Source organism: Centroberyx gerrardi, chromosome 17 (assembly GCF_048128805.1).
Source record: "Centroberyx gerrardi isolate f3 chromosome 17, fCenGer3.hap1.cur.20231027, whole genome shotgun sequence".
Classification (NCBI taxonomy): domain Eukaryota; kingdom Metazoa; phylum Chordata; class Actinopteri; order Beryciformes; family Berycidae; genus Centroberyx; species Centroberyx gerrardi.
Window position 1 is genome coordinate 8,531,415 of NC_136013.1, and position 14,143 is coordinate 8,545,557.

General features: G+C 44.3%; 2 protein-coding genes across 2 annotated transcripts; one reads left to right on the top strand and one right to left on the bottom strand.

Annotated features, from left to right (window-relative positions):
- Positions 1 to 4: 4 nt before the first annotated feature.
- Positions 5 to 5,313, bottom strand: msl2a (MSL complex subunit 2a). The gene is made up of 3 exons (XM_071912397.2): positions 4,345 to 5,313; positions 2,387 to 3,804; positions 5 to 1,936 (listed from the first exon to the last, which is right to left on the bottom strand). The coding sequence occupies exons 1-3, from the start codon at positions 4,484 to 4,486 to the stop codon at positions 1,634 to 1,636; spliced, it is 1,863 nt and encodes a 620-aa protein (XP_071768498.2). The 5' UTR covers positions 4,487 to 5,313; the 3' UTR covers positions 5 to 1,633.
- A 797-nt stretch (positions 5,314 to 6,110) lies between these two features.
- pccb (propionyl-CoA carboxylase subunit beta) lies at positions 6,111 to 13,760 on the top strand. Its single transcript, XM_071912379.2, has 15 exons — positions 6,111 to 6,429; positions 6,962 to 7,081; positions 7,241 to 7,309; positions 7,408 to 7,464; positions 7,609 to 7,722; positions 8,676 to 8,786; positions 9,122 to 9,230; positions 9,968 to 10,088; positions 10,196 to 10,277; positions 10,371 to 10,494; positions 10,920 to 11,027; positions 11,898 to 11,998; positions 12,325 to 12,423; positions 12,522 to 12,621; positions 12,902 to 13,760. Exons 1-15 carry the CDS (start codon positions 6,187 to 6,189, stop codon positions 13,021 to 13,023), a joined length of 1,680 nt encoding a protein of 559 aa, XP_071768480.2. The 5' UTR covers positions 6,111 to 6,186; the 3' UTR covers positions 13,024 to 13,760.
- The last annotated feature ends 383 nt before the right edge of the window (positions 13,761 to 14,143 follow it).

Below are 14,143 nucleotides of genomic sequence, written 5' to 3' on the forward strand. Positions count from 1 at the left end.
TTAGTTTTTACATAAAAAAACAATACCAAAAACTAATTAGGGTTCAAGTAATGCCCAAAAGAAATACATACTGATTCACACACACACACACACACACAGACAGGCAGGTAGATCGTATTTGCTAATCATACCGTAAATCCACCCACTACTTCCTGGTCTATGAATGGAGAGGCAAGGTGTTTGTTTGGTCAGTCCTCTGTCCTCCAATCTGTTTTTGGTCGCCGTGACAGACTGACAAACATGTTGTAGATACAGCTGAGACAGTAAACACAAACATGGACATTACACACCCTCTTGAGTTATACAAGGGCTTCAAGGTGCTTTAACCAAAACACAGATGTCCAAAAAAACAGAAAAAAACATGGTGCCAAATCTCAAACACTCAGTATCAAAAATAGTCTCCGAGTTGGTCTCTGATCAGTTGGGACACTACAACTGGGGAAAAACTGGACACGCAGAGGATATTTTGTCTTGATAATGACAACCTATGGCTTCAGTTTATCCACACACACACACACATACACTGTCACATACAATCCCATAAGCAAAACATAACGGTGTAGTATTTTTGAAGACCGACAATTATAGACTATAAATGGCAATACTGTAAACAACTGTGTGTGTGTGCACGAGAGTTGGAAGGCTCCTTGCTATGGGTTTAGCCCGTGGTGCTGCTATTGCTATGGTAACCAAGAAAGGTTCCTGTGGTGATTTGGCCAATCAATCAGACTAAGTGCTTATATCCCACCATCCAGCCCCACTGACATTACAGTAAATCCTAGCAGGCCCACACACACACAAACTGCGGAGCCAGCCAAGTGCTCTGACATTATCACATGGCCTATACAGCGCCTGCATCAGTCAAGTTCATTAAGACAATTCATTAGCTGTTGACAGTACTTGGATTGAGTGAGTGAGAGCCCAAAAGAGATATATATATATATAGATATATATATAGAGAGAGAGAGAGAAGGCATACAGTCTGGTCTGATACAGATCTCCACAGATTAGTCATGAGATTAATTCACAATAAAAGTGTGAGTACATACAAGATTAAGGATTAGTAAGGATCTTCCTGATACCAATGCACTTCTTAATCAAAACATACATGGAATAATACTTAAATGATGGAGAACGCTATGACAGTTGACTGAGATATGATGATGCAGATATTGTCTTCATTACGCACCAAATATTGCCCAAAACTTACGTACATACATACATACAAACACACACACATCCATAATCGTGCACTCACACTAACACAAAATCTGGAGTGGGTTCCTATTGCCTCTCGTGTGTAGTCTATAAACAAGAAGCACCTCTGAAGTACAGAACAGCCTGGGAACCAAATTCATGTGTTTTACTACAGACAGGCAACAACACACACCAGCACCCAGGCACAATACAGGAGGCTTTGGCACGCCCATGCTAGTCTTACTACTCAGCATTCTCCAACACAGACCAGGGCAGATTACAACAGAACAGGACAGACCCATAGCTGCCTTATATTGCCTCTCTTCTGGAAGAGAGGTACAGGTCATTTGACAGACACACTGATCAGTTGTCACATTCAACCAGCACCAAGCTGTCTGTATCATCCCCCAATCAGGGGATCAGGAGTCCCAGCCTCTCATCCAATCAGCAGCTCCAGGCTGTCCTCATAGGTGGGTTCTTGTGGGGGGCTTGGGGACAGGAAGGCCGTGGCCACGGGGGCTCCTGTTGCCGTGGCGACATTGAGGAGGGTGTTGCCGTGGATGCTGGTGGTTGCCGGGTTGCGGAGGGCTGCGGCTGCCGTGATGCTGGTGAGGTTGATGCCAAGTGTAAGCCGTGTCTGCTCCAAGGCTTTCTCTGGTACAGCGAAGGCCTCCAGCTTCTTCTCACCGTTTGCCATGTAGGAGTTCTGGCACCCACGGCAGATACAATCCAAGCACGCCTGGGAACGACACCAGTAACCAATCAGATTCAATCAAGGAAACTGAAGTTTTATTCGAAACTGTTTGCTTTGCGCTAATGTCACAGCTCTTATAATGCAAAATACATTTGATTTCATCACAAGTCACTTTAAGATTAAAGTTAGGACTAATGAACTGGTGCATTGCATGGTAGTGCATGACTACAGTCAATTTATCAGACAGCAGGTATGTGATCGTGGGCTAAGATATCTGGGCAATGTAGACAGGAAATGTTTTTTGAGAAAATGTAGTTGGGAAATCCTGCCTTCAGTAGTGATTTTAATTGGCAAATACAGTGAAATCATTGTGATAACAGTGGACTCTACGGATCATATATATATTTACTACTGACAAAAATTGACAAAACTGCCTATTTGCATTGCTTCATAATGCGTCTAGTGTATGATGGGCTTTAAGGTCTTGGGTCTCACCTTGCGGTTGGAGTAGCAGGGGCAGCGCTGCCCCCGGCAGGTCAGCACAGAGGGGTTCTGGGTAGCCCTGCCACACTTGCAGCCCTTCTTCTCCACAGGCTTCTTATATGGGGGCTTGGCAGGCGTGGGGGGCACCAGGCAGCCGGACAGCAGTCGCTGGTCTTTGCTGCGGTCCTTGGACTTGGAGCCTCCACTGCGGGCCTTGGCATGGGGCTTCTTGAGACCCTGGTCTACGTGTTTCCTGGCTCCCTTACTGTGGTTGGGCGCAGGGCGGCTGGGCTTTGGAGGTGCCCCATTGGAGAGGGTTGAGTATGTGTGTGCTGGTACAGTTGAGGAGGGTGTGGGCGGTTGCGTGTGCAGTGTATTAAAGGGGGTAGGAGTGTGTAAATGTGAGGTGGAGCCCTGCAGGATGGAGGCAATGGGGAGGGGTTTCACCCTTTCCCTGTCGCTCTCTGAACGAGATCGCTTGCGGTTAAGGCGGACTGGCGGGGGCTTAGGGGCTGGAGGAGGATCGAAGCAGGATGTGTGTATGTGAGCACCATGGCTTGCGACTGTGTTAGTCCTGTCTGTCTGAATCTGAGTGTAGTTGTGTGCCGTGTCAAGTTGTATGTACATTTGAGTGTGTGCTCTGTCCGTGGGTATGTGTGTGTGAGTGTGCGTCCTGTCTGGCTGTGTGTGAGGAGAGTCTCTACTGGGCTGGAGGGGATCCAAAGTCTGTAACACTTCCTCCACGCTGAGGAGCAACACCTCCCCCTCCTCCAGCTCCCTGCTGCTAGATTCCCCATCCCTGAGTGAGCACACAGTGCCTGGAGTTGGGGCTAAAGGTCCGGAGGCTAGACTCAGTTCCAGTCCACCACAACCAGCATCGGACACAGAGAGACCCGCATGTGGCTGATCCTCTACCAGCTCACATACCTCCAGCTCTGGGGAAGAGGGAGCCAGGTCCTCCAGCACTGCCGTTCCATTGCATTCCTGCGGTCCGTTGGAACAGGGGGGGTTAGAGGAAGAGCTCTGGGGATCGGCTGACAGTTCTGCAGGAACAGGTGGTGCTTCTGTGGGGGTGAGGGACTCTGGGGCAGAGGGGTTCACCTCCTCCTCTGCTGGGCTTGGCTCCTCTATCTCTGTCTCCATCTCCTCTTGGTGTGACATTAGCACCTCTTCTAGCAAGGCCAAAACCTCTGGAGACCCTCCCACCTGGCTGCTGATTGGCTGTAGCAATGCGGAATGAGTAACATACAGGCAGAGCCTCCTATAGCACTGAACCAGTAAGGAGAGCTGTTTGTTCTCCTGGAAGCAGGCATAGTCCTTACACCAGCTGCATGCTGGCTTCATCTGCATCTTCTGGCCTTTACAGCCCAAGCAAACATAATGCTGACACTCTGAATTTGTGGGGGCAATGGGGTCCTGGAGCAGTTTACCTGAGACAAAAACAAGAGAAAGCTGTTAATCCATCTGTTCATCCACTGTCACGCTATATGGCACAATTTATTGGCTGCCAGTTCTGCTCCACCTGACTGGAACCATAACTGCCTCACCCATGGATCACTTCAAACTGGTGACTACACTTGCCTCTGAAGAGACAGCTATCAATAATGTCAGATACACTGCGATTTCTGTGTCAATATTCAACTTGCTGAGTTAAATGAATAAGTAGGATACACATGTCTCTGCAGCAGGTACAACAGGAGAGTCATCAGTCCTCTCATCAGGACAGCGCACAACAAGAGGCCAGCTGCTGCTGCTCAGCCTCGGTTGCCAAGGAGACCACGGTACTGAACATCATGTCAAATCGTGTCAACGGACATACACCGTTGTACTGATTTGACACATATGTCAATGTGTATAGTATGAAACATGAGTTTACCTTAGTTATGACAAAGTGGCTCGCGGTATAAATCCATGATAATCATTTAACCAGGTGGACAAAAAGCATGGCAGTGAACGCTATGTATGCTTACCACAGACAAGGCATGCGAGGGACTGTCGGAAGAAGGGCAGTAGCTTGTACATCTCTGCAAAGGTCTGGGGCTGCCGCGGGTCACACTGCAGCACGGCCCGACTGGCGGACACGTACAGAGCGGTTGCATTGACGGGGTTCATATCGGTACTCCGCAGCCTCGGGGAGACCAGGCCCGGGAAAAATCCAGCCTCTCACTGAGACAGAGCGAGCCAGGTCCCAGGGTGGATGGAGAGAAACTGGCGTGGCTAAATCCAGTCACGGAGCAGAATCAGTCACCCGTTTGTGTCAATGAAGACAGATAAATAAATAATCAACTAGAACTAGCATGATGAAACGTTATCACTAACGTTAAACGCGCAAAACGTTAGCTTAACAGGTAGCTAGCTGACGTTAGCATCATCGGTTCGTTCACGTCACTCTTCACCAACGTTTTATCCGATCACAATTAAAGTTATTATTAGCGTGGACTAGACCCTCGGTTGCCTAGTTAGTCACATTATCCCAAACGTTACCCTAACATCAAATTAAACGATCAAACGACCCATGATCAAAAGGTTATCCAACTAGCGTTAGCTTACGAAATCAATCAAACGTTTCGCAGGAAAGATAGTCGGTGTAAGCTATCTAGCTTATTCAGCATCTAAAACTGTCTCATTGTCGATGCCTGGTATAATAACGAGCTGCTGCTGAGAAAGCAAAATATCGTTAGTTATTAGATCCCACGCGCGCACTCGATGTAAACAAAGCTAGCCAGCTAAGGTTAGCGTTGCTAGCCAAATTAGCTAGCGAGATGTTGAACCGTAGCACTAAAGCCCCGAGGCCGTCTTATACCACACGCGTCGGAGTGAAATGTAAGCTGTAAATTGCAACCCTGCGTTTTTGATACGTTTTGCTATAATACTTGGTGAACATTGGCCGAAACATAGCTAGCTAGCCGTTTACAAAGGCATCAATCATTTGATTTTCCACTTTTCCTCATCAACCCCTCTCGACAGCTCAAGATCACGCGAGATCTCCATCAGTTACCCTGGTTACCGTACGTACTACAGAGCTTGACAGGACGCGTTATATTCCAGACATGGTTCCTTCCTTGCTTGTACCCTCGTTCACTTGCCATAACAATTCTGTGTGAATCTGGCCGAAGAGACACAAAAGTGTCGTGCTCGGACGGACTTCCATAAACAGAAATCTGATTTTTTTTATTACTCTTCAAGAGAAAAACAGCAAATTATAAGACAAGAGGCTGAGAAGTGGGTTTTGGGGCAATTTTAGGTCTACAGTTTCCAACAGCAAATAAGGCTTATTGGTCTAAGGCTGGAATCTTTCTATTTCTTAAATAGAAGAGACGGCTGATTGCTGCCTTTTGATTTCCTCGTAAACTACCTGACATGATTTGTCTTTTGTAGAGATTTAACATAATTATGCAATTCTTGTAATCCTAAAGGGACACCAAGCATCTCTCTGAGAATAAATTGCATTGATAAAGACCTTGCTTTCACTCTCCTTCAACTTCAGGGAGAAAAGCCACTTATTCGCAGGATGAATTCAGCTTTAAAGGGGGGTACAGTTTTGTATTCTCCTTTTAAGAGAATACTTCACTCCTTTGTGAAACTCAACAGTGAGTGGCCAATAGTAAAATGTTGGGAAATGTAGTTTACTTCAGTGACATTCAGATTACAGACCACGAACTAGACGAGAACATGATTGCTGTCCAAGTCCCGCCCTCGCTACGAGTTCCTTCCTTCTGATTGGCTGTGGGAGGTCGCGCCCCTTTCGCCATTGGCCTTCATGTCTGTTTTTCAATCCCTGCAGACCGTCACCGGAGAGAACACGCTCAGCAATGGCGGCCTTCGCTGTGGCACGGAGCAGCTGCGGGCTGATAAACGGGTTGAGGGCATCTTTCAGGAGTTTGGCACAAGTGAAACATGGCGCCGTCGCTGCCGCGGTGCCGCAGACGAGCCTGCAGCAGCACTGCCGCTGGTATTCCGTCAGTCACATGTCTGTGCAGGAGAGGATTGACAAGAAACGGAAGGCGGCGCTGGTCGGGGGAGGTCAGCAGAGGATTGATGCACAACACAAAAGGGTAATGTCAGCTAACATTCGTGTTCTGTTTCTTTTTTGTCATCAACTTTTATTTGTCCAGAGAAAGTCGACACTTTTTCGGCACTGCCCTGCTTCACATTCACACCTGAAAGCTTCCCAGTACAACCACAGTCCTCTACTGTGGACCAGTGAGCAGCTCAACAGTAAGTTGGGGGTTAAATGCCTTGCTCACGGGCACCTTTACAGTGGCTGTTGATGGAGGGGACAACATTTTTTAACTTTCCCCACGCACATTCCTCTATTCCATTCCTCTATTCCTATTCCTCTATAATGTCTAATTTAGACCAATGTCATGTCTTACCCAAAGCATGCCAAACCAGACCTTGAAAGTCATGGAAAAGTCTTTGAATTTGATTTCCAAGTGGGTGTGTTAACCCTGTGATAGGATGTTTCTCTGTTTTGCTTGGTGAAAGAGGGGCATGGTCTGTATGACTGCATACCAAATACACCAATGTTGTGCTCTTTCAACTAATTATGTGGTAATAGCATGTAACTTGGTGTATCTGCTGCAGGGCAAGCTGACAGCCAGGGAGCGAGTGGAGCTGCTGCTGGACCCGGACTCCTTCGTGGAGTACGACATGTTTGTGGAGCATCGCTGCTCCGACTTCGGAATGGAGCAGGACCGAAACAAGGTAACAGGCAGCATCATCCTCATGTTACCGGAAATGAGATACCCTCCTTTCCTTGGGGTATTGAAATCTTTATTGTCATCACATTGTGTGTCTTCTCTCTCTCTCTCTCTCTCTCTCTCTCTCTCTCTCTCTCTCTCTCTCTCTCTCTCTCTCTCCTAGTTCCCAGGTGACAGTGTTGTGACGGGACAAGGCAGGATCAACGGCAGGCTGGTCTATGTTTTCAGTCAGGTACAACATGTAACTAAATGATGGAGAATCATACTTTTGGGCAATGCACAGCACCTTGGTTTAACTTGTATAATGTTCTCTCTGTCTGTTTCTCTCAGGACTTCACCGTGTTTGGAGGCAGTCTGTCTGGAGCTCACGCACAGAAGATCTGTAAGGTAGGCTGGTGAAACCGTTCATGTACATCATAGCAATTTCATACTGTGTATGCATGCATGTGAGTGGGGAGAATGCAATCCAGTTGTTTGACTTGTTGAATACTGTTTTGGATGACATACAACCCGTCCATCTTTCCTGCTCAGATCATGGACCAGGCCATGATGGTGGGAGCCCCGGTCATCGGGCTGAATGACTCTGGAGGAGCTCGGATCCAGGAGGGGGTGGAGTCTCTAGCTGGATATGCAGATATATTCCTGGTATGATTTGGTCTCTTTGTAAAGACCTTCTCACATGACCGCTCATTTTATAACCACCGTTAATGTGAGAGTGCAGTGCAGAAGCATACAGAATAAATGTACCGTAAATTCCAAAGTTATATGTTGTTGAGATATTTACTTATCAAGCCTCAAGACCTGAGTCTGTCCTGTCTCTATGGTTTGCTCAGTCTTATTCTCAGAAGTCCTACGGCTGGTTTTACACAGTGCAACTTGCACGCAACCAGATGCAAGTTGCAAGTGACATTTTTTTCTGGCAACTTTTTCGGCAGCAACCACTAGGAAAACCTGTTGTTGTTGTTTACACGAAGCAACTCAATACAAATCGAAGTGTGGAGCGAACCCGATGAAGCAACGACATGCGAAACACGTCATTCGCTTTTTTTGTTGTACCATGTAGTATATCAATATAATAAAACGTGTCTAACCTCTTCTGGTGTGCACTGTGCACAATCAATGTTGCTTGCAATTCACCAGTCCAAATAATTTCTTGCTAAATTTTGCCATCTTGTACAGGCCATACTATCATTTTTATCAATTTGATGAAAAATCGTTCCTTAAATCTCATATCACTGTTGTCATGTGAAAACCTTGTAACTCAAATTTTGTTTATTTATTTATTTTTTAAATGTTTATTTTTTTCACTTGAATTGAAGGATTACATGGTCCTCTATGGGTTGAGAAAACTCTATAATCCTTTGGTTTATAAAACTGCTGCCTTTCCTAGCTCCTGAAAAGTTGACATTTTGGAGATACAAGGTTTTCATCTGATAGTGATGATATGTGGTTTCTTTTTGGTGACATTCTATTTGGTGATTTGCGATATTTACTACATATAAGTCAAGATGGTATGTAAGTCTGAGTACAGAATATAGTTTTTTCGTGTGGTTGTGTATGAAAAGTAAAAAAAAAAAAAAACTATTCTTTGTTTACAGAGGAATGTGATGGCGTCAGGCGTCGTCCCCCAGATCTCCCTCATCATGGGACCCTGTGCAGGAGGGGCCGTCTACTCCCCCGCTCTGACAGACTTCACCTTCATGGTCAAGGTATGGAGGCCTGCTGGGTAGGGCTGCACAGTTATGACTAAAATGGTAATCCCAAATATCTTGCTGAATATTATTAATTGCCATTATTTGTCATGAGAATTTCAGGAACAAAATAATTTTACGACACTTTTTGCATTTTATAATCTCTATTTTATAATCTCTAATTCTAATTATAAATATCTAACAGCATTATTGTGGAAACTAAAGTCGCAATATATGATAATACACTATTAATTACCCAGTCCTATTTCTGGGATTATATACTCATGCACAGTAGCCTGACACTACACTGACGTAAAAAATGAATGGTAAACTGTGTGTGTGTGTGTGTGTAGGACACATCATACCTGTTCATCACAGGGCCCGATGTGGTGAAGTCCGTCACCAACGAGGACGTGACTCAGGAGGAGCTGGGAGGAGCCAAGACACACACCGCCGTGTCCGGTCAGTTAGTGTGTTGTTTTTTTCCTTCCACTGTGCTGTGTGTGTGTGTGTGTGTGTGTGTGTGTGTGTGTGTGTGTGTGTGTGTGTGTGTGTGTGTGTGTGTGTGTGTGTGTGTGTGTGTGTAAAAAAAAAAAAAAAAAAAAAAACCTTATCACCCCCGATTCTGGCACTCTTTATTTTCTCATTTAAACTGAAAAACAATCCTCATTGTGTTGAGTATTGTTTAGGACTTAGGGATATTAAATCCTTGCAACATCCATTGTGTTTCCACTCAATATGTTATTGTACAAGCATTCAGCTGCAATAGCCACTTTGTCTCTCACTCAGCGTCTTCTGTGTGTTGCACATTCCTCGTCACTGTTTCCTTTGTCTCCCAGCAGCCATATTTATAAAACCTTCAGAATAGGAATGCTGATTCAGGATAACTGGTCATATAGTTGTGTAAACTTCACAATAACTTAGCAGGAAATCTAATCCCAGGTCAGGAGTATAACTCAAAGAGACTAGAGTTATATAGAGAAATATTAGTGTCAGTGTTTCTGATTGTATCTTATTTCTTGTTCTATATCTATTTTATTCTCTCTTCTTATACAGTTTATTAGCTCTTTTTATTTGTTTTTTTTGTTTATCCCATCCTGTATTTATCTATTGTCTTGTATACCTTGTGTAAAGCACTTTGAATTGCCTTTATGTACGAAATGTGCTTTATAAATAAACTTTCCTTTCCTTGTTCTCAGGTGTGGCCCACCGCGCATTTGAGAATGACATCGACGCCCTGCTCAACCTCCGGGACTTCTTCAACTTCCTGCCGCTTAGCAACCAGGATCCCGCCCCCGTCACCAAGTGCCACGACCCCAGGTATCCAATCACACGACCTCTGCTGAACGGAACAACCAATCACGTATCCCTGTGGAAGTGTGAGTATATTGTTCTTTTATTTCAACTCTCGTCTCTCTGTCTTCCAGCGATCGTCTGGTACCTGGGTTGGATACTATCGTCCCGTTCGAAACGACTAAAGCCTATGACATGTTGGACATCATTCACGGGGTATGACACACACACACACACACACACACACCACATGTAATTTAATTTCTGCCACTTGTAAAAGCCTCCTCTCTTCTTCATATAACCCTCCAGATAGTGGATGAGAGGGATTTCTTTGAGATCATGCCCAACTACGCCAAGAACATCGTGGTGGGATTCGCCCGCATGAACGGACGCACCGTGGGCATCGTGGGTAATCAACCCAAAGTGGCATCTGGTGAGTGAAGGGTTTGAAGGGCCAAAAGTAAAAGGGATCACTTCCCCCATGATATCATTATCTGCATTAGGGTTATTTTATGTAACTTTTGTTTTCATTGCATATGCATTTGGTTGTTTTTGTGTTGTACCATTCTCTTCCTTGTCATCTTGATGTTTTTTTCCTCTTGGTGTGAGATGTTTTTATAATATCCTCGGGGTTTCTTTGCCTCACTTGTACAGTTTATATTTCTTTCTTCTTTTTCAATTTTTATCATTTGTATGTGCAAACAAACTAAGCTTAAACCCAAAAAGAGGATGATGGTACAAAATGAGAAAAGAACAATGGCATCATTAACTGCTGAATTGTTCTCTGTTTATTTTCCATTCTGATGTGTCTGTTCAGTCTAGCTGTTCAGTCCCTTGTCTCTCTGCCTCGGTCTTCAGGTTGTTTGGACATCAACTCCTCAGTGAAAGGAGCCCGCTTCGTTCGCTTCTGTGATGCTTTCAACATTCCCATCATCACCTTTGTGGACGTGCCGGGCTTCCTGCCAGGTATTCTCTACATCTCATAGTGCATATACACAGCCTGCAGTACATGCACAGAGTGACCTGGCTATTGGCCATACTCCAGGGTTAAGCTGTTTACATGGACCTTTGACACTGTGATTGAGTCTCCCTGCTCCCTGCTGCCATGAATAAACCAATTAACAGGCACACAGATAGAACATTTGCCTGCAAAAAAATCTGAAAAGGTGCAGCAGCCCTCTGACTAAGCAGTACATTATTTCTAATATAGGAGAAAGATGATGAAAAGAGCTTGCACACTGGCTATGGAAGGAATAATCCAAAATGGAGACTTACTGATGCAAAAAATAGAAAAATGCTTACCGTATTTACATGACGTGCTCAAGTGCAAAAAATGTGATAGAATAACAAAACAAGGTGCACCAACAAAAGATGTTGGTGCACCTTGTTTTGTTATTCTATTCGTCATATTCATCATTCTGTTCATCATCTTTCAGCCCATATGCTTTTTGGAACCTACGCACCTGAAGCATACTTCTTTTTGGACTATTTATAAAGAGCACAAGAAAACACCATATAGACTAATAATAGTAAATACTGCTCACTGCCATGTTTTTTTGCTGACATAAAAATGTACAAATGAGTTTGCAAAGAGCGCAAAAACCCAAACTAAAAGGAGTAAGATCTTTACATGCCATATTAAGCTGTTAAATATAGAAGTAAACCAGGCATCTTAACTGGGTTTCTCATAATCAGAGTATGAACATACTTGGATAATTATGACGTTTACATGCATCGACCCAAAATCGGGTTAACAACAGAACTCTCTGTGCATGGAAACGTAGCCGCTGTCACACTGCTCACACTCACCACCATCACTGTGATCGCCTTCGACAGGAACCGCTCAGGAGTATGGAGGCATCATCAGACACGGAGCCAAACTGCTGTTTGCCTTTGCAGAGGCCACTGTCCCTAAAATCACCGTCATCACCAGGAAGGTAGGTGTGCACGCGTGTGTGTGTGTGTGTGTGTGTGTGTGTGTGTGTGTGTGTGTGTGTGTGTGTGTGTGTGTGTGTGTGTGTGTGTGTGTGTGTGTGTGTGTGTGTGTGTGTACCAAATGTCCTCACAAGGATAGAAAGATGAGTAAAATCCTCTAAAGTGAGGACATTTTGGCGGTCCTTATTTTTTCTTTAAGACACTATTTTAGGTTAAGGTTAGGTAAGTAGTGAAGAAGGTTAGGGGCTAGTGAATGAACTCTGGAGTCAATGAAGGTCCTCACAGGCATAGAAATATAAATGTGTGTGTGTGTGTGTGTGTTTCCCAGGCTTACGGGGGAGCCTATGATGTCATGAGCTCCAAACACTTGAGAGGAGATGTGAACTACGCCTGGCCCTCCGCTGAGGTTGCTGTCATGGGTGCCAAGGTACAAACACATCTCTTTGTTTGTATCTTTCTCTATTTCCCTCCAAGACTCCTTCTGATTTGTTTTGACACTATGTATGGTCTCTCTCTCTCTCTCAGGGTGCCGTTCAGATTATCTTCAGAGGGAAGGAGAACCAGGCCGAGGCAGAGGCCGAATACGTGGAGAAGTTCGCTAACCCCTTCCCTGCTGCTGTCAGAGGTAAACCCTCCTCCCTCTGAATCTCTGTCACCGTCCTTACCTGTCTCTAATTTAATACTCTGTGGGCAGCATGATCAAACATATCAATAAGGATGGTGAATCTGTAAATTTGTTTGTCCTTGTCCGAATATCTCTAGTTAACAAGGAGGATGTGTGTAAAAAATTAGGCTTCTCCATCCTTTCCTCACATCAACCAGTTCATATACCCATATTATGCGTTAAGAGAATACACCCAGTCTCACCCCCTCTCTGACTTGACCATTATGTTTGTGTGCTTCAGGTTTTGTGGATGACATCATCGAGCCGTCGACCACTCGCAAGAGGATCTGCAGAGATCTGGAGGTGCTGGCCAGCAAGAAGCAGGTCAACCCCTGGAAGAAACACGCCAACATTCCTCTCTAAAACGCACCCAAACCGTACACCTAAACACACTATTTAAAGGCACTCGGTGTGGGATTTTTTTCATTAAATTGACACCGCAGTCAAATGAATTGTGATAGTACCCATTGGTGCTGAGTTTGGTAGCCTCTAAGAGCGGCTTTATGTTGTCATATTTCATTATTTCTCCTTTCCGTCGCTTGTAAAATGTCATTCACCACTCCTCTGGAAAGCAGCGTTGGAATAGATCTTTACCACTGATATGACTGCAATATGTCAACGGGAAAATCCGAACACATAGTACTGGGATGGCATAATACAATGGTGGGGCAAATATAAAATTATTGCCATGTCCCGCAGTGGCCATATTGGTCATAATTGTGAGGATGCTCTGACGTGGTGAGAACAAGGTTGTACCTGAAAGGACGGACTACTTATTGCCTAGATAGGATACAATTGGAAAAACAAAACCCAGCTATCAACACATTAGTTTCAATGCATATTTTAAATTTGTTGTTCAAAAATTTTCATTTTTCTGTGATGTTACAGGTTTTAACCTCCGTTTTCCTAAGGTTCTACACTTAAAATGCCCACTAAATAGTATGTAGTATGAGTTTTCAGACACACTCCTTGTATGCGATCATTTGATGTCCTTAGTTGTCCTCAGTCAAGCAAGTATCATCCTCACAACCTGGAACTGTGCCTTTTCTCATTGGCAGGCTCTGCGCTGCCATTTGTAAAAATAAATCATGGACTCTAAACCATTATGTGTGTTTTATTTACTATTACTGATGCAACAGCTTCTAATCTGTAGCTAATTTCCACTTCATTAGCTGTTGCAGTATTTTTAAATGATTTGACAATGATATAAATAATGCAGTCCCCAAAGTATTGGTTTCATGAATAAAATAAGATGTTTCTGAGGTAATGGTTGTCTGTGTTTTCTTAGGTGTGAGTGTGGACTTATCAAGCTTATTTTACACCAAGTTCCTCCGCATGAGAAGCTGAAATATTTAATCAAATTGATCATGCATAAAAATGTTTTGCAAAGTGCTTGTAGTTGTTTGTAGTTAAAAATTTCATTGCAGTTTCCACTAATTTGTATGTAGCTTGGTAATTACCACAGAGTAAGGTGGATATTTCT

Coding starts and splice junctions, on each gene's coding strand:
- pccb (XM_071912379.2), top strand. CDS start 6,187: ATGGCGGCCTTCGCTGTGGCACGGAGCAGCTGCGGGCTGATAAACGGG. Junction 7,723..8,675: donor GATATGCAGATATATTCCTG/GTATGATTTGGT, acceptor CTTTGTTTACAG/AGGAATGTGATGGCGTCAGG. Junction 10,495..10,919: donor TCAACCCAAAGTGGCATCTG/GTGAGTGAAGGG, acceptor CTCGGTCTTCAG/GTTGTTTGGACATCAACTCC.
- msl2a (XM_071912397.2), bottom strand. CDS start 4,486: ATGAACCCCGTCAATGCAACCGCTCTGTACGTGTCCGCCAGTCGGGCC. Junction 3,805..4,344: donor CCTCGCATGCCTTGTCTGTG/GTAAGCATACAT, acceptor TTTTTGTCTCAG/GTAAACTGCTCCAGGACCCC. Junction 1,937..2,386: donor CCTGCTACTCCAACCGCAAG/GTGAGACCCAAG, acceptor TGTCGTTCCCAG/GCGTGCTTGGATTGTATCTG.